General features: G+C 49.6%; 1 protein-coding gene across 1 annotated transcript in view; it reads right to left on the bottom strand.

Moving 5' to 3' along the window:
• Positions 1-4141: 4141 nt before the first annotated feature.
• LOC138516950 (retinol dehydrogenase 14-like) overlaps positions 4142-23581 on the bottom strand; it is a 308409-nt gene continuing 288969 nt past the window's right edge. The window contains exon 6 of the mRNA XM_069632428.1: positions 4142-7509. Within this exon, the coding sequence (XP_069488529.1) occupies positions 7312-7509 (198 nt within the window). The 3' untranslated portion in view covers positions 4142-7311. The remainder of the gene's footprint in view (positions 7510-23581) is intronic.

The raw sequence follows: 23581 nt of genomic DNA, 5'->3' as shown, positions 1-23581 counted from the left end.
GTTAGTCTTTCTTTCAGTTTGTGGGACTCCATTTCATTTCAAAAACGCAGTACTACAAATACCAACATGATTATCTGTTTCCGGCCATTAGTGATGCCTGGAAAATTGAACAATTGTCTCTAGCAAGTACATTCGAAGGCAAACGATTCAGGCTAGCTGGCGATGGACAGCGCGACAGCCCTGGATTTTCTGCCAAGTACTGCACCTACCACTTACAGGACATGGATAGTAAGAAGATTGTGAGTTTGGTGGTCGTGCAGGTAACACAATGTACATCCTCAGTGGCCATGGAGAAACTAGGATTTATAAAATCTGTGGAATATCTACAATCGAGGGGAATGCGCATCGACCTCATAGCCACGGACAGACACGTTACAATTGCCAAGACAATGAGAGAGAAGTTCCCACATATTAAACATCAATTTGACGTATGGCATCTTGCTAAATCAATCAATAAGAAAATCTCGGCTGCAGGGAAAAAAAAAGGTTTGGAAAGTATTTCAGAGTGGTCCCAGTATATCAGCAACCATCTTTGGTGGAGCTCCAAAACTTTTGAAGGGTCAGTGGAAATACTACTTGAAAAATGGCAGTCACTGATGCACCACTGTACCAACGTGCTCCGCTGGACAGAAAACCTACATTTCCACCAATGTGAACATGGCCCTTTATCCCCAGTGGAGGCACGGAAGAAGAAATGGTTGAATCCATCTTCACCGACACACAAAGCCATTGAGAAGAGTGTTTTCGATAAAACTCTATCAAGAGATTTGAGGGGACTGACAGAATTCTGTCACACAGGAGGTTTGGAGGTGTTCCACAATATGTGCCTAAAGTACAGGCCAAAGCGCTTGCATTTCAGCATACAGGGCATGAGACATAGGACTCTACTTGCCGTCTTGGCCCATAACGAGAATCTCATCCGTGAACAATCTAGGACTACGGGTAATGTAAGGATGCCTCGCTACACTAAGGCCTTTTCAAAAAGAAGTAAGCAATGGGTGATCAAACCAGTCTATGAGGAAATGGAGTTCAACTTTGTCAAAAGCCTTATTGTTGCTGTATTAGAGAAGCACAGATATGGAATTTTGAACGTTTCTGTGCAGAGCACTGATCCATTGCCACCCAACATTGCCACTGTGCCATGTCCACCCAAAGGAGAGCTGGTTGTGAAGTACAAATCCCGGTTTAAATAATTGTAATACGATTGTCTTTTTGTAAATAAATTTTATTGTACAGTGTGCATACAAAGTACGCTAACCCTAACCCCTACCTTCACCATCCTGGGTGCCGAACTACCTGGGTGTCATCTTTGAATTCTCTCTCTATTCACCTCATATTGCTGACCTTGTCTATATGTGTATGTATATATTTTTGTTGATGTAACTACTTTTCGCAATCTCTTCTAAATGCTGGGCACTGTTAACCGAGGGGAGGCTTGCGTATTGCAAATAATAAAACAAACAAACAATAAATCTCACTTTCAATTCAACTCCTCGGGTACTTTATACTCTCCCTGACCTTCCCCAAAAAATTAAAAGTCTCAATAGTTATGGTTCTTTGGGGCTTCAAAGCTTGCAGACAACGAGGACAATATTGGGGGCCTTAGAACGCGCCAAGCGAGCCGTTGCAGATGGGAGAGAAGCCAGTTCCCATTTGCACATTGAGGCGCACTACATAGATGGATTTGAAACTTCAAGTTCTCACAGATGGCTTTACTACGGGATGTTGCAAAGAAAGAATGTATGCTCATTTCTATTGAAGGTCAGCGGCTTTGATTTTCAGCTCGCGTCCTGAAGAGGCCCACAACTCGCACTGGCAGTAAAAGGTTCTATTGTTTATTGACCTTTAGAGACAGGGACCATGCCGAAAGAACTTCATTTGAAGTGGGGGTTGGGGGGCGCAATAACGTAAGAGACGATAAGGCAGAAAATTCTTAAACTAGACCGAGTTTCATGTTAGTTCATTATACGAAAAATCGTTGTCAAGAGCACAGTGGGATTTACGGGCTGCATTACGCAGAGACTCAATGGAAATTGCAAATAGAATGTAAGTAAGTCTTTAGACGCTTTTATACCGGAATGAAGAATTAATGAATGGATACATGAATAAATGAATGAATGAATGAAGAGCTTTGAAAACGTTTGTGGGATCATCCTTGTAGCGGGCACATGGGCATGCAGGTCCACATTCCACACGCATGTAGACAAAAAGTCGTTTCTCATTGTGTACTAACCTCGATTTATTTTGTTAGTTTTCGCATTGATTTTAGAGCCGAACATACTCCATTGCACTATCCTTGAAAGCAAATAGTTTCAGCTCGGCCATAATAAATAAAATGAATAATATTAATAAAGATCGGCTGGCGGGACTAATAATAAATTGTATGTTTTCAAAACAGGTATATACTTCCCTTTTGCCACTGCCACCAGTTTCAGACACCGGCAGACGGTTTCTTCAGCCGCCAGCTGCAGCTTAATGTAAACAACTGCACCATTCTGATGATCTTATGGGACGATCGCCAAGGGCCCATATGCCCTTACGCGGTACTAGCGGCTAGAAGCAACATATCAACCTTTACGCTGGCCTAGTGCCTACTTGATGGATCAGCCTTGTGGTTCAACGTGCGACAAAAGTGCTTCTTTGAACGAAAACCAACACCCTGTGTACCATAAAGGAACAGCGCGTGACTCACGATAAAATTTTACGGTTTTGCGGATAGAGATAAAAGAAAATAAATGACTTTCGGAGATCGTGGAGCTTCCTGTGGAGAGCGTCCGATAGAAATAAACTTGCAAGAAGAGCCGAGACAGTGGGCAGGTCCCCCTTTGACGAAATCCCTGCCCGATTTCCACGGGCGCTCTCCGGACGGAAGGCGAAGTGGTCAGATCGGAGGAGGAGTCGATACCGAAGGCCTCAAATCGATTACTGAATGGTGAGTAGGCTAAGGGGTATGGCAAATAAGGGGACGGGATTGTAATCATTTTTGAGTAAAGGGAAATATTGTGAAGAGAAGAGGTAGCACCTAGAAAACCTAACTCAAGGGAGTTAGGAGACATCTTAAATCCCGGCGGGGGTAGAGTGAAACATGAAACACGTAATCAGGATTAGGTATGGTGATGTCTCAAACCCTGTATCTGCTCTATGCCTGACCTCCCCGAATACTCCTCATCCCCACGCCGGTCCCTGAAGCAAACATCCTCAGCATCTACTTTGATGGCAAACTCTCCTTCAGGGGCAGATCAGGATACAATACAAAACGTGCCATTTTCACCAGAATGTGCACAAGTGGACCTTGCATGGCTTGAACGTGCACAACAAAGTCGAGGTTAGCAAGGTTATCGTCTTGGCTAGGCTATCACAATCTTCCAAAACATCTTACGGACACCCTTCAACTGATCCAGAAAGAAACCCTCAAAACGCGTAAGCAGATGACAGCAGCCTTAAGGTCCTGCACTGGCTCCCTCTTGAAAGGAGAACAACCTTCAAATCCCTGTGCGTTATTGATAAATAACACCATGGCAAGACAGCTCCTTAGCTTCTCGAATTCTGATACCACCCCTGAAGCACCTTACCATCCTCGAATGACCATCCTTCCTTGACAAGCCGTCACCTCCAGCGGTTCTTCTGGTCACCAGGCCTACACTTTGCTTCTTCTCTCTCCTACCCCACTCATCTATTTAGCCCCCTCTTCTCCCACCACGTGTCTACTCTACTGCATAAGCTTCCGCATTTCCCCCCACCGCACCGGCCACCGCTAGCTCTTACTCTGACATGAATGCACCAAGTCCTGTGAAGGATATGTTGACTGTCTCCCTCCTGGACTGGCTTCCACCAGCAACTCTTCCCCCCTGGGAGCGCCGCAAAGTAATTCTGTACTGCAGTCGGCGCTGTATAAATCAACAATATACACATTAAATAAAGTCAAGTCGTCTTGAGGCACCATGATCCAAGCGCAGCCATCCACAGCCTGCCTGGGCATTAATCATGGAACGAGGAGAGGGTGGGCACAATGGCAGCTATAACCCTGCCACCCTGGTGCTCACTAGTGTTTGCTTATAATTCAAGGGGCTGCTTCATGAGCCTCTTTCTGCGGGTCTCCTTGAACCTTTGTTCCCAAAGAATACACAAAGGTGGCACAACGTTCTCCAACCTGCATGATTTATTCAGTTGTGATGCCATCTTTACACTGCGCAAACGCGCTTCAGTCTGACACCCTTTCCCGCTGCCCAAGACCCTTACCACGGCTCACGTAATGACCATCATGCTATGGTGGCCAGGCTGGTTCATCTTCACAGGAAACCCCTCAAGCATCATCAACACTTCCCAAAACCTTCTCACCTTATAATTACCCAACATAATCACACATCAGCCGGTTCCAGGCGCTGGCACTTCCTGGGCGTCACAACGAGCCAAAGTTGGGCAGGAGCGGATACGGGTAGATTGCATGTTTGTGAGAAGAGGAATTATCGAAAAATAATGCCCAACTTGGAGGTACTGATCGCAATGTGAAGACACATCAATAAACACATAACACTGAGGTTTAAAAGAACCCGGCCCCTGGTCCACTGACATTGCACCCCACCCTCTCCTCCCCGTCCCCAGTCCTAACTCATCAAGACAATCCACCTTCCCACAGTCACTACTCTCAAAAACCCTCTCATGCCAACCTTTAACCACCAGGGTACGTACGTCACACATTACCCAGAGCCCCCTGCTTGCTTTGTTTCCCTCTGGGGGGGGGGACCTCTGGGATTTCATTCCTCTTCTCTCCAAAGGTATCCCTGTTATATATTGCATCATTTCCAAAAGAAGGCCGAGCAGTGGGGCACCCACAGATGCAAGCAGAAGTTGCCCTCAGAATTAACTTTGCTACGTCGCAGGCTATGGTCATTTACATTACTCCTCATCTAGAAATTGTGCTCCTCCCCCCTCCTCCTGTAGCCACCCTCAGACCCTACTCCTCTCCCAGCGCTGTTAGAGTACTTGAGGTCGATCATCAGCTAGCGATGGGTGGCCCGCGTATTGAGAGGAAGGGCCTCGGAAGGCGGGGTAACGTTGTGTCAATATCTCATTGGCAGATCAGGGCTCCAGGAGCCCTCCACTCTCTCCTCCCACGCCTGTCACTAGAGCTGCAGGAATCACTTCCTTTCCCACAATTCCTCTGGTATTGGCTGGTTTCTTCAGGAGGACTTGAACTTGGGCTTTCAAGAGTAGGGTCTCCAGGACTTTCCTGAAGTTGACGATGAAGGGGGTCAGTCTCATCTGCGATCCATTGGCAAGGTGCACATAAAAGCATATTGGCTAATTTTCCCTCTTGTAGTTCTTTCTTAACGGCGTGGTAATGTTCTGGTGTTTGGTGGTGTTCTGGCCTGTAGAGATGATGAGTTTCTTGGTCAAGTAGAGACGGCTTTGTAGATGGCAAGGGCTGTCTTTAACATAGTGCATGCTTGGTGGGATACCCAGTGCATCTCCGTAGGGATAGGGGTAATGTAGTTGAATGGTCTTAGACCTCTGGATGGTTTTCAGAGGGGTCAAGATGGCCTCAGCAAATCCAGCGAGTAAGGCATTGCCACCCTCCAGGCGGGAGCTGGCAAGGACATGGATAACTGCTCTGATACTCGGGGCAGGAAAGCAAGACTTGACTTTGCAGAAGATCGCAAGCTAGTGCTATGCTGCTTGTGTCTTCTTGGTGATGTGTGTTTTGAATGAGACATTGCAGTCGAGAATAAACCGAGGGAAATGGGCAAGAGTTGAGCTGTGAATCCAGCAAGCTTCACGCCAGTGTGCCAATTCTGGACTTGGGCACGCTTTGTAGGGTTTCTAAGGTGAACTAATTCAGTCTTTGTGGGGTTGAGCTTCAGTTTGGTGCTTGACAACCATGTTTCGGTGAGGGAAGGATGGTGCTTCTGTCGGGAAGGATTGTGCTTCGGTGAGGGAAGAATTGTGCTTGGGTCGGCAAGGATTCTGCTTCGGTGAGGGAAGGATTGTGCTTGGATCAGGAAGGATTGTGCTTCGGTGAGGGAAGGATTGTGCTTGGGTCGGAAAGGATTGTGCTTAGTTGAGGGAAGGATTGTGCTTGGGTTGGGAAGAATTGTGCTTCGTAGAGGGAAGGATTGTGCTTGCGTCGGGAAAGATTATGCTTCGGTGAGGAAAGGATTGTGCTTCCATTGGGAAGGCTTGTGCTTGGGTTGGGAAGGATTGTGCTTTCGTGAGGGAAGGATTGTGATTGGGTTGGGAAGGATTGTGCTTGGGTCAGGAAGGATTGTGCTTCAGTGAGGGAAGGATTGTGCTTCGGTGAGGGGAGGATTGTGCTTGGGTTGATGGATGTAGTTGATGCAATTGATCTTTAGGTAAAACTGTAATTCACCTGCTTATTGGTGCATTGTGATGTGTTTGTGTCTTGTGGAGCTGTCAAGAAGGATCACAAGGTCTCCTCTCTGTTAGTCGTTAGCTAAGGGATACAATGTCGCTGGCTTATTCCCACACAAGTACTCCTCTGCTGGTGACTGTCAGATCCTGTAGGGCGGCAAGGTGGGCTACCACAAGCACGTGTGTTCATGATTTGCTATGTGTTCCTGTGTGTACTGGTCATGGGTTCTCTGTGGCAGCCCGTCAGTCTGCTCTTCCATGATCGCCCTCTTTGCTTTACTTGCTATTAAAGGCGCTCTGGGCTTTGCTTTGTATATGAGTCTGTCTATCTTTGACATACTTCAAGAGTTACGGCTGGAACAAGGAAGCAAGTGCACAATTACTAACCAGCACTCTTTATTACAACTACTCCTGTTCTTCCTCGTCCCAGTTCTGATGCCCCTCCTCTGCCTCCCTGGGCGCCTAATACTCCTGACTCTTGGGTCTAGAACAGGAGGTTTGTTTATGTGGATTGGTGGGTAAAGACAGGGGGCTCAGGCCATCTTAAAGCAAGGTGCAACGAGAAGAGATTAGAGAAGGTGGCCTGCCTTTGTGAGAAAGAGCAGGATTAGGTGTAATGAGGATCACCAGTAAGTAATTGGGGCATTCACCCATAAAACTCACTCGCTGACACTTGATTGCTGGTAACACTGTTATGGCTTCAAGAACCCTAAATAAAAAAAAAACATGTTGGCCTCACAGTCACCTACTAACACTAACACATGCTGTCACACACTTTACACTCACTTACTTGAGTGTCATACTCACCCAAACAAGCACCCAGAAACACACACTCTCTGACAAGCACTCACACCACCCCGCATGCACATCTAGTGCATGCTATCTCCTTCCCTGCCAGGTGTAGGAATGTGCGGTGGCAGTCCCACATGCTGAGGGAATAGTTCATGTGGCACGCTTTGCATCACTGAGTCCAGTTGCCAGCTCACAGGCTTCCCAGAGCTTGGCTGCCAGGGCCCGGTCCTGAGTGTCTTTGGAGGGCAGCACGAGGGAGCAGTCACTCTCGAAATATTTCCCCGAGATGCCTGACACGTCTTCGGAGACAGCACAGTAGATGGTGCTTGCCGCTCCTTCCTCGGGAGACTGCAAGAGATGAGACAGTTCACATTTAATACTGGAGGGAAACATGTGAGACAGAGACAGAGCGAGAAGAGGGGGAGAGAGAGAGAGAGAGAGAGAGAGAGAGAGAGAGAGAGAGAGAGAGACTAAATGCATGGAGAAACTTCAGAACGTCTGGATTGGGTTTACAGCAATGAATTATAGGCATGCAAAAAACAGGGGTGACCTGATCAAAGTAGACATATGCACTCCTGATCAACGTAGACATATCACTTGCAGAGGCACTCCTGATAAATCTAGACATATCACTTGCAGAAGCACTCCTGATCAACGTAGACATATCACTTGCAGAGGCACTCCTGATCAATCTAGACATGTCACTTGCAGAAGCCTTGCAGAGGCACTCCTGATCAACCTAGACATATCACTTGCAGAAGCACTCCTGATCAACGTAGACATATCACTTGCAGAGGCACTCCTGATCAACCTAGACATATCAGTTGCAGAGGCACTCCTGATCAACCTAGACATATCACTTGCAGAGGCACTCCTGATCAATGTAGACATATCACTTGCAGAGGCACTCCTGATCAGCCTTGACATATCCCTTGCAGAGGCACTCCTGATCAATGTAGACATGTCTCTTGCAGAGGCACTCCTGATCAATGTAGACATATCACTTGCAGAGGTGTTGCTTGGAGGAACGGGGGGGCTTATAGCCTCAAGTCTTTTGGTTGTCACCCCAGATAGAAGCTCAGGGGCTACAACCAAAAGCCTAGCTAGCCCGAGTCCCAACAGTCCTGACATTAGGGTAGCCTCGGATGCTTTACAGACCTAGGAACACCCCAGACCACTTGTCTGTTCTGTGTATGATCTGGAACCTACATCCAATGATACATGTCCGTATTAAGATATTGCAAATGCCTGAAGAGTTCCATGACTATATAAAAGCACGTGGCCGCATAAGCTAAGGTGTGAGATCTTCACCCAGACGGCCAAAGACCCAATTTTTATTGCATCGTTCACTGGTTCTCAGTTACAGCCAGTTGACAGCCTGGTAGCTCTTAACCCAGGAACCGATCCCACCGCAAGCGCCTGGGATCATGGGAATGGCATGAGGTGTGCGTGCTCTGTAGGGGATCCATTCTGTGAGCTGCCTCCTCAAGGCCAAAAGTTCCCTTCTCCAGGATGGCAGCAAGGCCATGGTTGCCCTTTGAGGGTGGATGAAGACATCTCGAAACATGCAGACAAGCCTCTGACCACTATATGAACTGCCTGCAGGGTGCTTAATAGCTAGTTTAACCCGCTGATACGACCTTCTGGTCAGTAGGAATTCCCACTATGGTAGACCTAGATGGAGTGAAATCCTTGATGAAACTGATGAGTCTTCAGTCGATTTCAAAACTGGGCCATTAAGAGTTGGCAGGTATGCTGTATGGGAGGGCAGGCGGTCGCAAACGCCTGCTCGGGCAGATGTAAACCGTCCAGGAAGGAGAAGCAGTGTATGGCATAGCACTTCCGGGTCACAGGGCATCTCAACCTTTTACCTTTCAGAGACTGATCCGTTCAGTAGAAATACATGGAGCAGAAGTAATCATTGTAAACAACGCCATTTGGAACGGCAGAAACTGCGGCAGCAAGCACTGTGTATTACTGTTAGTGTCGCTGCAAGAGCAGGGTTACCTTGGCTGCCACATTGGGATGCATTTACTAGGGGTGGGGCTTGCTGCCACACGCTCTTCCACAGAGTGACAGCTGCCGCCCATCTCTTTCGTGCTACGACTCCTTCCAATTCACTTCTTGTTCCTCTTCCTCGTCGCCTTATACCCTTTGGGAGTTATTCTCGACGCCATGCCTTGAACCACTAGTTCACTCAAAGTCTTTTATTCTGTAACTCCCCATCAGAGCCCGACCCCGTCAAGAGGCCACTCCCACTAATATGGCCTGTTTAGGGTGCACAGAGTTGGACTACTTTTGGGCTGCGTTTTGCCTTACGCCCATTTGTAGAGCAATCACCCCTGTAATGGCTTCTCCCGCCGGTGCCCCGGCGAGGGAGAGAGTATGTGGGGCTCCGCGGGCCGATGCCTGGCTGCGGAGCATAAATGAAGGAGACGCACACAGTGGCTCATGGTTTGCCCAGAACTGCCCTCCTCCTGGCAGGGTCGGGGCTTTTATTCAACAAGCCTTACGTCCCGCAACGTGGTGACGTAAGGCGTACACAACATTCCTCCTTTTTCCCAACAACTTAAAACACAACACACTAAATACAATCAAGTCCAACTGATTCAACTTAACTCTACTGTGCATTCTAGTCCAACACACGTTATAGTCCTACCACTCATAGTCTCTTAACTTTTCTGGGGCTCTCGGTGCAGTTCTTAGAGTATAGCGCCCACATCTAGGGGCTGTCCCCCTGATCGTGTTCTGTTGCGTCTCACCTGCCTTACTTGGAGACTCCTCCCTCGGTTCCTCTAGCAGTCCGTCTGTCTCATGCTCCTCGGTCGACTCCTCCTCGGGTTGTTGTTACTCATCTTCCGGCGGTGACCCTGCTTCCTCAGTCCACATTTGTCACGGCACTCTGTTGAACCATGATGCGTTCCTGGTGTTCTGTCGTTGCCCTCGTGTGGCCTTTATCATGGTTCCTCGCCATTGAGTTATGGTCCAGGGGGCCACGTCATATTGGGTGTCCAGTTTCGTTTTCGAGGGGTTCCTCTTCACCAACACTTGATCACCGACTTGGTGTCTGGATTCCTTTGCATGTCTCTTGGTGCTCATGCGCTCATTCGCTGTGATCCTTCTTTGGTGAGTGCGCTCACTATCGTAGGCATCTGTGCCCGGCTTGGGTGGTGTGGAATGGATGAATTTATCACTGTCTCATACATGACATCTGCCGGTGGTAACCCCGTGGTGCTGTGGGGTGTCACTCTGTAGTTCCTTAGGAATTGATACAGGTCCACCCTCCAGGGTCTGGAGTGTGCCAGGGATAGGCGTAGCACCTTTTTGAGGGTACGCATGAACCTCTCCACGTCTCCATTGGCTTGGGCCATCTCGTCGTGATGTGGTGATATTGAATGTTCAGATCATCCAGATATTTCTTGATTTCCGCCCCTTGAAGGGTGGTCCGTTGTCGCTCGGGATGCTGCGAGGTAGGCCGTGGGTGGCGAAAATCTTCTCCAGAGCCGGCATCACCATGTCTGCAGAGGTGGTTGACACGATTTCCACCTCGGAATTTCTTGAGTAGTCGTCGATTGCTACCAACAGGTATGTGCCTTCCTGGACCGGGCAGAAGTCAACGCTGATCGTGTCCCATCTTGATGACCCCCGTTCTGCTGCTTGTATGGGTTCAGGGTTCGGTGGTGCGCTTGTGATCTGACACGGTAGGCGCGCTGTTATAAGTTGTTCCCCCTTGGTGTCGATGTGCGGGAACCATACTCGGTGTCTGATCCTGGCTTTGGTCCTGGCCATGCCTTGGTGCCCTTCGTGAGCCAGCGCAATAATTCTGTCTTGGAGCCCTGCGGTTATGATGATTCGAGCTCCTCTTAGTATGAGGCCTTCATTGGTGACAGACAGGTCTTATCGTACCGGGAATATGACTGTGAGGAAATCTCTGACTTCGGGCGTGCGATTGTGTACGCTTCGCAGAAATGATTTCCATTCACCGGAGATGACGGAGTCTTTGACGAGGTCGCAGCAGGGGTCAGCTTGGGTAGCTTGTATGATGTCCTCGATGCTGATCGCTTGGGTTTCATCATGTGGACGACCTGTCAGATGTGTTCCTCAGTTTCTTCTGCCACATTCACTTCCCTTGGCGTGGCCACTCTCGGGTGTCTGGATAGGAAGTCTGTGGGGTTGCTAGTGCCAGGTTGGTATGTCAGTTCAAATTCGTACTGTTGCAGGTGTAGCAACAATTTCCCTATCCCTGATGGGGGTGTGAGAAGGATCCTGTAAATATGGGGATGAGAGGCTTGTGGTCCGTGTATGCTTTGAATTTTTCGTCCATACAGGTATATGTGAAAGTGGCGGCATACCCACAGTACCGCAATGGCCTCTTTCTCAATGTGGGAGTACCTTTATTCAGTGGGAGTTAAAGCACGGGATGCGTAGGCAAACGGCTTGGTCTCACCAGTCGGGGCCATTTGGACCAGGATCACCCCGAGGCCGACGGGGCTGGCATCAACATATAGTTCCGTTGACAATGTGGGGTCGTAGTACGCCATTGTGGTGTTGGCCGTTGTTGCCAGGTTTGGGATAAATCTCCTGCAGTACGTTGCCATCCCCAAGAAGCTGCGTACTTCAGTAAGTGTTGTTGGGGGTGAGGCTTCCTTGATGTCTGCAACTTTTTGTGGGTCAGCTGAGACTCCTGCGCCGTTAAACACATATCCGAAGAAGATGATTTCATCCTCCATGAACTCACACTTTTCTCGGTGAATGGTTAACCCTGCGGCCTCCAGCCTGCTAAGTACCATCTCGGGGCGACTCATGTGTTCTTGCTTGTTGCTGGCGTGGATGAAAATGTCATCACTGACATTGAGTACTCCCGGGATGCCCTGTATCACTTCCTGGATGGCTTGCTGAAAGACTTCGGCCGCTGATGATATGCTGAAGCTCAGTCTTTTGTATCGGCGCAGACCCAGGTGCGTGGAGAACGTCATAATGTACCTCGAGTCCTGATGCAGTTTTAACTGATGGTACCCAGCATTGAGGTCAATCTTGGAGAACACCTTTGATCCAGTGTGGTCTGTGATGATTTCGTCCAGTGTGGGGGTGATGTGCCATTGCCGCTTGATGGCTGCATTGGGGAGGCGCATGTCGATGTAGATCCTCACCTTCCCCGGTTGTTTTGGCTTCTTAGTCACCACCATGGGTGAAACCAATGGTGTCGGCCCAATGACCTCCTCTATGATACCGGATTTCTCGAGTTCATGCAGCTCCTTTTCGATTAGGTCTCTCATGTGAAAAGGTGTCCGTCTGTGGCGCATCGCTCGGGGCTGCACTGATTCGTCGATATGGAGTTTGATGAGTTTGCCTTTCAGGCATCCGATACCTTTGAGGAGGCCTGGGTGCTTGTCAAGGAGGCTGGCAATGTCAATTTGGTCTGTGATGTTGCAGACAAAGCGTATCAACTCTAGGTATTCCGCTGCATCCCCACTCAGCAGGCACTCGATGCCCACGTCGACGACATACACCTTGGATTGTAGTGTTTGGTCGCCTCTGCTGAGAGTTGTCCGAAAACGTCCTACCACTGGTAATGGAGTTTCGCACCCGTAGGTGAATAGAAGCGTGTCTGTTTTCTTTAGGACTGGGGGGGCGGGCGTAGCTTTTGGAACATGGTAGCCGGCATGACGTTCACTGATGCCCCAGTGTCGATTGTCATTTGAGTCTCTTGGCCTTGAATGGCCACTAGGAATTTCCGTCTTCTTTGCCTTTTTGTCGACTTTGTGCCTCTGTGGTCAAGTGCTGAGACTAGGTAGACTTTCCTCCCTCTTCTCAGTTGTCCACTATCTGTCTCTTTTGTTGTGACGCCGTCGCCATCACCTTCTTCGTCGGTGGATGAGTTGGCAGTCTGGACACAGCGGGCATTGGCCTGTTGTTTTTTTCTCTGGGCCCTTTTTTCTTGTTGCGGTGGGGAGCGTTATGCGGGTCCTGATGATCTGCAGACTCTTGCGTAGTGATCCTTCCGGCCACATGCTCTGCACGTGGTTCCCTGTGCTGGACAGTTTCGCCTTCCATGACTTACGCCTCCACACCATCCACATTCGGCGGGCCCTGGGGTCCTTGATTGTCACAGAGATTAATTGTTTGCATCGCTGGAGTCTTCCCTTGACTGTTGGTGGCTGGCAATTTACGCTATCGTCGTTGTCGTTGGTGTTAGCCAGAGCTTCTGCAGGGTGGTACTCATGTGTGCCGCCCTCCCGTGTGATACTTCCCTCTGACGTCCGTATTCAAGGATTCTGGCCAGTGAGATGCCCTTTTCACTCAACACCATCCTGCGTAGTTTTTCCAGGTGCATGGCGTTGATGACTTGGCGTCTGATCTCTTTTTCGACGTTGTCAAACTCACATGAGAGCGCAAGTTTCATGAGTCTCGTGTGATATGCGTTGAGCGTTTCCTCTTCTAGCTGGATGGTGGTGCAGAAAATGAACAGCAGTCTGGGTTTAGTTGTGGCATGAAATGGGCTGTGAGAGCATCCTTTGTTAGCAGGTAGACGTCTAAACCATCTCCGATGACGAGCGAGTTTAAGATTCGTAGGACTTCGTCACCCACATTGAGTAGGAGGTGTGACCTCAGTTTCCTGGGTGTTGTGACTTCGTTGAAGTCCATGGCCATTTCAAACTTCTGGACCCACAGCAACCATCGGGGGCCCACAGATGAAGGGTCTGTGTATGGGTCAAAAGGTCCACATGCCATTGTGGCACCTCCTTGCGGTCGCGGGGACGGTGCTGTGGGCATTAGGTTGGCCGCAATCCTCAATGGCGTGCCAGGCCTGGGTGTAGATAGGCCTGTCGCCATGGTGTGCTGAAGTGAGAGCTGTTGTGGAGAGCGTGCACCGAAATTTCCTCACCTCGGGGGTGGAGGGGATTGTAGCTGGCGGTGCTGTGTTGCCTGGACTGCCTGGAGGTCTGTTGGCTGGCTCCAAGCATGGGCTCCAAACATGCAGTGGCCTCAGGCATGTGTCAATGGTGTTGTTCTTGTGAGAGAAGAAGAAAGTTGTCTTCCTTTATTTTGTTTTTGAATCATTTTTTATTTTTCTTTTTTTTTTCAGTGGGGGGGTGGCCCCCCACTGTGTTTCCAAAAATGTCGCCGGTGTCGAGGGCTTATCGTTGAAGCACACGCACGTGGTGTGTCATGGTTCATTTCCTCGTCGTCATTGTATTGGCGTCTCCCGCGGTGAGGGAGAGAGCATGTGGGGCTCCGCGGGCCGATGCCTGGCTGCAGAGCATAAATGAAGGCGACGCACACAGTGGCTCGTGGTTTGCCCGAAACTGCCCTCCTCGTGGTGGGGGAGGGGCTTTTATTCAACACGCATTACGTCCTGCAACGCAGTGACGTAAGGCGTAAACAACAACCCCCATTTAGTCTTGAATGGGAAAGGCAGGCAGTAGAGGTGAAGGGTTTGGAGAGGTTCAGTGGGTGGGGGTGGGGGCAGCAGATTGGCCACGAGGGAGAGGCGGCTCTGCAGCATCACATTTTCCAGGGCGGGTCTCGTGCTGGTTCAGAGATCCTTACTTTGCGTCCTTACCTTGTAGTCTTATACACTCCCTTTCAGAGAGTATTGTCACGTGTCCCCTGTCAGGTGGATTGGCTCCTTATTTCCTGGTTCCTGTTTTGTATTCTGGGACTAGTAGTACTTTATGTAGAATTGCCACAGGATAAGGATAGAGATACGTAAACTGATGGGCTTCCCTCGCCGGATGGGGAGCACCTTGAAGCTCTATTCTATTCTATTCTATTCTATTCTAATAGGTTTTTATAAAGCGCCGACTCGCCCGCAGGACTCGGGGCGCTCTGCACCTGTCATTACCGTGCAATTACTTAATGACCGGAATGGATCTGCCCTTTATCATTATTTAAATAAATATTCGGAATGTTTTCTTGGGCTTCAGAGAAACGATATACTTCTGATGGGACTGCCCAGGCAGGCCCCAGTAAGGACGTTCCATGTAACAATAAACAAACTACCTTTGAGACTCAGGCGCATTATTGCTACATGCATCAGTGAGTAAACTATCTTGGGGGATCAGTCCCCACGTTCCTACATGTAACAATATGTAAACTACCTTAGAGGATCAGGCCCACTGTCTTTGAGACTCAGGCGCATTGTTGCTACATGCATCAGTGAGTAAACTATCTTGGGGGATCAGTCCCCACGTTCCTACATGTAACAATATGTAAACTACCTTTGAGGATCAGGCCCACTGTCTTTGAGAAGCAGGCCCTGTGTTCCTACATGATATGTAAACAACCTTTGAGGGCCAGGCCCCATGTTCCCATGTGTTACAATAAGTACATTATCTTTCAGAATCAGGCCCACTGTCTTTGAGAATCGTGCACCATGTTATTACATACAGCAGTAAGTGCACAACATTTGAGAATCAGGTCCATTGTCCCTAGACGCAGCGAGCAGTGAGGGTGCCCCTCCCCTATCATTTGCTGAGACTGGAGCCAGACCGCCACCGCCTGCGGGAGTTTTCAAGATGAGGCTCTTTCGCCTGCCCTCCTTCCCGGGGGCAGCCACGTGGCATTGCTTTAACCCTTCGCTGCCCGGCCCATCGGTTCCAGCTCTGTGGCCTTGACAGAGCTGGGCCTTTATCTGTGATTGGGCGAAGCCCAGAGGCCAGTGTGTAGATAAGCAGATGGAGCGCGATCGAGTCTGCACTCTATCTGCTGGAAAGCTCAAAGGTACTTGCTAGACGTTGCAGCTGGCAAGAGCCTTGCTAGCATGCATCGGAGGCTTGCTAGCATGCATCGGCTGCAGTACACAGCACTGCAGCTGGCAAGAGGCTTGCTAGCATGCATCGGCTGCAGTACACAGCACTGCAGCTGGCAAGAGGCTTGCTAGCATGCATCGGCTGCAGTACACACCAACTGCAGCTGGCAGTACATACCACTGCAGCTGGCAAGAGGCTTGCTAGCATGCATCGGCTGCAGTACACACCAACTGCAGCTGGCAAGAGGCTTACTAGCATGCATTGACTGCAGTACACAGCACTGCAGCTGGCAGGAGGCTTGCTAGCATGCATCGGCTGCAGTATACACCAACTGCAGCTGGCAGTACATACCACTGCAGCTGGCAAGAGGCTTGCTAGCATGCATCCGCTGCAGTAGACACCAACTGCAGCTGGAAAGAGGCTTGCTAGCATACATCGGCTGCAGTACACACCACTGCAGCTGGCAAGAGGCTTGCTAGCATGCATCGGCTGCAGTACACATCCACTGCAGCTGGCAAGAGGCTTGCTATCATGCATCGGCTGCAATACCCACCACTGCAGGGCCACGCCGCACACAGAGTCAGCACCGGACCCTTCCATGCAGTCCCAGCCTTTTAGCCAATAGCGACTGGCATGGCGGAACTTGTAGGCTCACAGTAGCAAGCATGAACACGAAAACTACAAGTCCCCGAAGTCAAAGTACTGATGTCTGAAGAGCCAAAAAAACACCCATGCAGGAGGGGGAGTGTTAATTAATACACCAAGGGTGGGTGATAAAACCTCAGCTTTGTAAACAAATCCTCCGAGGACCCTTACTTAGCAATGGGCCAGAGAGACTGTGAACTGGAGATTGCACTGTCCCCACTATCCCTCTCCCATAACCCCCTTTCTAACACTGCTGCTCGCCACCATCCTGCAGTTAGTTGCTGCACCCCTTTTAAGCGGAGGTGCTGCCCTTTTGGGGACTCCTATCTTTTCTACTCTTCGTTTCATTGCGAAGAACCCCATGCAGGGTTGTAGCACCACTGTGATACTTAAGTCCTGGTGCTGACCCTGGTGAATTATGGGCACTGAGGTCGAGATGAAGTTAGGAGAAGTTTGGGACTTGAGGGAGACCGTATGATAGGCCCCTGACCTCTGCCACTGCCAATGCCAGCAGGGTAGACCTCTGGAAGGAAGGAGCAGGGATTCTGGCTTCAGCCCTGGCATTGCCCGGAAAGGGCAAAAGACCCAGCCAACGAGCACAGCACCTGGGCATGCAGGAGCGTAACTTGAGGCCTCTCTGCTAAGCAACGTACCAATCCATGAGATGGCGACTTTGTCATCAAATTAGAAGCATCCCTTTCTCTGAACCCCTTGCTCTTGCCTCCCATAATCCTTAGCAAGAAGCAGTTTGGTGGAGTTTCCATACTGCCCCTCCCACATCTGCCGACTGGAAGAGGCGCGTTTTTAGGGTCCATGAGACACAGAAAGAGAGAAAGAGAAAGAAAAAACTGGATGAGAGTGGGCGAGATGGAGTACAAAGGCATGAGAGGGAGTGTTTGAGAGTGTGAGATAATGTATGAAAGAGTGTGTGTGAGAATGTGAGTGTATGAGAGAGTGTGTGAGCATGTGAGTGTGTGAGTGTATGAAAGCATGTATGAGAGAGTGTGTTTGGGAAAGAGTGTATGAGAGAGTGTGTAGTGTATGAGAGAATGCGTTTGGGTGTATGAGAGAGTGTGTGAGCACGTGAGAGTGTGTGAGTGTATGAAAGAGTGTATGAGAGAGAGCGTTTGGGCAGGAGTGTATGAGAGAGTGTGTGAGCATGTGAGTGTATGAAAGAGTGCTTTGGGAAAGAGTGTATGAGTGAGTGCGTAGTGTATGAGAGAGTGCGTTTTGGAAAGAGTGTATGAGACAGCGTGTTTGGATGTATGAGAGTGTGTGAGCATGTGAGTGTGTGAAAGCATGTATGAGAGAGTGCGTTTGGGTGCATGAGAGAGTGTGTGAGCATGTGAGAGTGTGTGAGTGTATGGATGAGTGTATGAGAGAGTGCGTTTGGGAAAGAGTGTATGAGCGAGTGTGTGTGAGCATGTGAGTGTGCTAGTGTATGAAAGAGTGTATGAGAGAGTGCTTTGGGAAAGAGTGTATGAGTGAGTGCGTAGTGTATGTGAGAGTGCGTTTGGGTAAGAGTGTATGAGACAGCGTATTTGGGTGTATGAGAGTGTGTGAGAGCATATGAGTGTGTGAGTGTATGAAAGCATGTATGAGAGAGTGCGTTTGGGTGTATGAGAGAGTGTGTGAGCATGTGAGAGTGTGAGAGTGTATGAAAGAGTGTATGAGAGAGTGCGTTTGGGAATGAGTGTATGAGCGAGTGTATGTGAGCATGTGAGTGTGCAAGTGTATGAGAGAATGCTTTGGGAAAGAGTGTATGAGCGAGTGCGTAGTGTATGAGGGAGTGCGTTTGGGAAAGAGTGTATGAGACAGTGCGTAGTGTATGATAGAATGCGTTTGGGAAAGAGTGTATGAGCGGGTGTGAGAGAGATTGACAGACAGTGGCAATGATAGGTGGGTGAAATGGGACCTGTCTGTAAGAAGCCTGGGGTAGGAGTGCAGGGTTGCTGCTTAATTTGTCTTGCAAGGCCTACTCGACCGTCCCCTGATTAACACACTGCCTGTCAAGATCTCCTACCATCTTACTCCTTACCCCATTGAGGGCTGCCATATGCTTAGCCATTAGCACATGAGCACTAACCAAGCCTCGACAAAGCTCTCCTCTTTAGTCCTATCACACTCTCCCACATAAGCAGATAACCAGATCCTCAGCTCTTGGGCGTTTAAAGCGCAGCTAATTCCACAGCAGCCTTTAACTTTAATGCCGGTCCCTCCTCAATGACAGCAATCTGGGCAGCTAATTCCACGGTCCCACCTCAGTGACAGCAATTTGGGCAGCTATTTCCACAGTAGCCTTTAACTTGGAGGCGGGTCCCACCTCAGCAATCTGGGCAGCTAATTCCACAGCAGTCTTTAACTTGGAGGCGAGTCCAACCTCAGTGACAGTAATCTGGGAAGCTAATTCCACAGCAGCCTTTAACTTGGAGGCGGGTCCCACCTCAGTGGCAGCAACCTCGGTAGCTAATTCCACGGCAGCCTTTAACTTGGAGGCGGGTCCTACCTCAGTGACAGCAATCTGGGTAGCTAATTCCACAGCAGCCTTTAACTTGGAGGCGGGTCCTACCTCATTGACAGCAATCTGGGTAGCTAATTCCACAGCACCCTTTAACATTGAGGCCGATCCCTCCTCAATGACACCAATCTGGGAAGCTAATTCCACGGTCCCACCTCAGTGACAGCAATCTGGGCAGCTAATTCCACAGTAGCCTTTAATTTGGAGGCGGGTCCCACCTCAGGGACAGCAATCTGGGCCGCTAATGCCACAGCAGCCTTTAACTTGAAGGCGCGTCCCACCTCAGTGACAGCAATCTGGGTAGCTCATTTAGCTCATTCCACAGCAGTCTTTAACTTGGAGGCGGGTCCCACTTCAGTGACAGCAATCTGGGTAGCTCATTTAGCTCATTCCACAGCAGCCTTTAACTTGGAGGCGGGCTCCTCCTCAGTGACAGCAATCTGGGTAGCTAATTCCACACCAGCCTTTAACTTAGAGGCGGGTCCTTTAACTTGGAGGTGGATCCCACCTCAGTGACAGAAATCTGGGTAGCTAATTCCGCAGCAGCCTTTAACTTGGAGGTGGGTTCCTCCTCAGTGACAGCAATCTGGGTAGCTAATTCCACAGCAGCCTTTAACTTGGAGGAGGGTTCCTCCTCAGTGACAGCAATCTAGGAAGCTCATTCCACAGCAGCCTTTAACTTGGAGGCGGATCCCACCTCAGGGACAGCAATCTGGGTAGCTAATTCCACAGCAGCCTTTAACCTGGAGGCGGGTCCCACCTCAGTGACAGCAATCTGGGTAGCTAATTCCACAGCAGCCTTTAACTTGGAGGCGGGTCCCACCTCAGTGACAGCAATCTGGGTAGCTAATTCCACAGCAGCCTTTAACATTGAGGCCGGTCCCTCCTCAATGACACCAATCTGGGCAGCTAATTCCACAGTAGCCTTTAATTTGGAGGCGGGTCCCACCTCAGTGACAGCAATCTTGGTAGCTCATTTAGCTCATTCCACAGCAGCCTTTAACTTGGAGGCGGGTCCCACCTCAGTGACAGCAATCTGGGTAGCTCATTTAGCTCATTCCACAGCAGCCTTTAACTTGGAGGCGAGTTCCTCCTCAGTGACAGCAATCTGGGTAGCTAATTCCACACCAGCCTTTAACTTGGAGGCGAGTTCCACCTTAGGGACAGCAACCTGGGTAGCTAATTCCACAGCAGCCTTTAACTTGGAGGCGGGTTCCTCCTCAGTGACAGCAATCTGGGAAGCTCATTCCACAGCAGCCTTTAACTTGGAGGCGGGTTCCTCCTCAGTGACATCAATCTGGGAAGCTCATTCCACAGCAGCCTTTAACTTGGAGGCAGGTTCCTCCTCAGTGACAGCAATCTGGGAAGCTCATTCCACAGCAGCCTTTAACTTGGAGGCGGATCCCACCTCAGGGACAGCAATCTGGGAAGCTCATTCCACAGCAGCCTTTAACTTGGAGGCGGATCCCACCTCAGGGACAGCAATCTGGGAAGCTCATTCCACAGCAGCCTTTAACTTGGAGGCTGGTCCCACCTCAGTGACAGCAATCTGGGAAGCTCATTCCACAGCAGCCTTTAACTTGGAGGCTGATCCCACCTCAGGGACAGCAATCTGGGAAGCTCATTCCACAGCAGCCTTTAACTTGGAGGCTGGTCCCACCTCAGTGACAGCAATCTGGGAAGCTCATTCCACAGCAGCCTTTAACTTGGAGGCGGGTCCCACCTCAGTGACAGCAATCTGGGTAGCTAATTCCACAGCAGCCTTTAACTTGGAGGCGGGTCCCACCTCAGTGACAGCAATCTGGGTAGCTAATTCCACAACAGCCTTTAACATTGAGGCCGGTCCCTCCTCAATGACACCAATCTGGGCAGCTAATTCCACAGTAGCCTTTAATTTGGAGGCGGGTCCCACCTCAGTGACAGCAATCTGGGTAGCTCATTTAGCTCAATCCACAGCAGCCTTTAACTTGGAGGCGGGTCCCACCTCAGTGACAGCAATCTAGGTAGCTCATTTAGCTCATTCCACAGCAGCCTTTAACTTGGAGGCGGGTTCTTCCTCAGTGACAGCAATCTGGGTAGCTAATTCCACACCAGCCTTTAACTTGGAGGCGGGTCCTTTAACTTGGAGGCAGATCCCACCTCAGTGACAGAAATCTGGGTAGCTAATTCCACACCAGCCTTTAACTTGGAGGCGAGTTCCACCTCAGGGACAGCAACCTGGGTAGCTAATTCCACAGCAGCCTTTAACTTGGAGGCGGGTTCCTCCTCAGTGACAGCAATCTGGGAAGCTCATTCCACAGCAGCCTTTAACTTGGAGGCGGGTTCCTCCTCAGTGACAGCAATCTGGGAAGCTCATTCCACAGCAGCCTTTAACTTGGAGGCGGATCCCACCTCAGGGACAGCAATCTGGGAAGCTCATTCCACAGCAGCCTTTAACTTGGAGGCGGATCCCACCTCAGGGGCAGCAATCTGGGAAGCTCATTCCACGGCAGCCTTTAACTTGGAGGCGGATCCCACCTCAGGGACAGCAATCTGGGAAGCTCATTCCACAGCAGCCTTTAACTTGGAGGCTGGTCCCACCTCAGTGACAGCAATCTGGAAAGCTCATTCCACAGCAGCCTTTAACTTGGAGGCGGGTCCCACCTCAGTGACAGCAATCTGGGTAGCTATTTCTACAGCAGCCTTCAACTTGGAGGCTGGTCCCACCTCAGTGACAGCAATCTGGGTAGCTAATTCCACAGCAGCCTTTAACTTGGAGGCGGGTCCCACCTCAGTGACAGCAATCTGGGTAGCTATTTCTACAGCAGCCTTTAACTTGGAGGCGGGTCCCACCTCAGTGACAGCAATCTGGGTAGCTATTTCTACAGCAGCCTTCAACTTGGAGGCTGGTCCCACCTCAGTGAAAGCAACCTGGAAATCTGGGTAGCTCATTCCTTTTTAAATCTCGGAAGGCTGGTTCAGACTCCTTTTACCCTCACTGGTATTCCATAATATGGGACGCCATGCCTAAATTCACCATTTATTTTTATTTGTAGCTATTTGGTGGCACTTTAAGCGCTGCCTAAGAGCCAAAATTATTGTCACGTGAAGTGCAGATAGGAGAGAAATGTGATTGTCTCGGGAGAGGATAGCTCAGCGGCAACGTGCTCGCCTTGGAAGCAAGACGACACGGAGCAGCACAGGTTCGATCCCTTGGTCTGCGCTTAGAAAGCTCTGGGTATTGAGTGTGTTATAAATAACCTATCATATCATGGGAGGAGGGACACACTGCCAATTGGTGATGTTTGGTGTTTTACCCACCCATTGAGTGCCGATAGTAATGCTAGACTCTCTGACCATTTCCATCCACTTCCTTCTCTCCCCGATCAAACACATCCCACTGGGGTCTCATCGAGCTGGCTCTGTGCTTTCCGAGCTGCCTTCCATAAAACAATGGCTTCATTGCATATAAACCAGTTCCTTGTATAACAATTATGCATGTTTTCTTGAACTGAATTCCTGTTAAAACAAGAATGTTCAAAGCCAACGGTTTTTGAACTTGCATAGGTAATTGGAATTGGTTATTTATAATGCACTTAATACCCAGAAGTTTCTAAGCACAGACCTGGGGATCGAACCTGTGGTGCTCTGCATGATCTTGCTTCCAAGGTGAGCACGTTGCCCCTGAGCTATCTTCCCGAGACTGAGGTATTAGATAGGTATTTGCCAAGTACTTCCATAAAATGTCCAGGCACACATACCATTATCCAGTTGTTGCCACATTAGCAGCAGATATTAGCATTAAGGCATTGCCCAGAAAAGCATACCCTTATGAATGTAGGGACTTCTAGACAGAGGGCACCACAAGTTCCTAGACCTATTGACCCTCCAGAGATCTCCAGCATTTTAGCCAAATAGAAGGATGTCTAAAAATAGAAGACTTTCTACACACTGTACACTACTGTAAAGACAATCCTTGGATGCCATGGTAATCAGTGTACCTTTTCTTAAGGTCGGAGTGATGTGATCCAGCTTCTTGGCCCCATAGACTGAGCGGGCAGCGGCGTGCAAGACCACCTTAACAGGAGCCAAGGAAGTTTGAGGAAGGCCAATAAGAATGCGGCTTATCTGAGTCAGCCCGAGATAGCACCTAAGATTTCATCAAACCCCGCGAGTGCGCGACGGAAAGACGCGGTTTCACAGATTTCAAGTAACAATGGAAGTCTGAGGACTTACCCACCGCTTTTATATGTGAGATTAATGATAACCCCAAAGATTTCACAACAGGAGAAAAAGAAGCAGGAGCTCCAGGAATATCAATAGCCAAACCGGGTGGACAATGGCGATAAGCAAAAGGCACACGGAACTAAAAGAAGCTCACTTTTATTAGGGTTCAGTTTTATAAAATGTGTAGTCATCCATGACTCAGTGTCCACTAAACACCCCAACAGTGTCTAGTGGACATGACGATCAGGCGGCATTCCGGGACGGAGCTGAGTATCGTCCTCATATTGAGGAACTTCTA

This window comes from Ambystoma mexicanum, chromosome 6q (assembly GCF_040938575.1).
Source record: "Ambystoma mexicanum isolate Mex_15411 chromosome 6q, UKY_AmexF1_1, whole genome shotgun sequence".
In the NCBI taxonomy this organism is placed as follows: Eukaryota; Metazoa; Chordata; class Amphibia; order Caudata; family Ambystomatidae; genus Ambystoma; species Ambystoma mexicanum.
The sequence above is the reverse complement of the archived record's forward strand: the minus strand, read 5'-3'. Positions and strand labels throughout refer to the sequence as shown.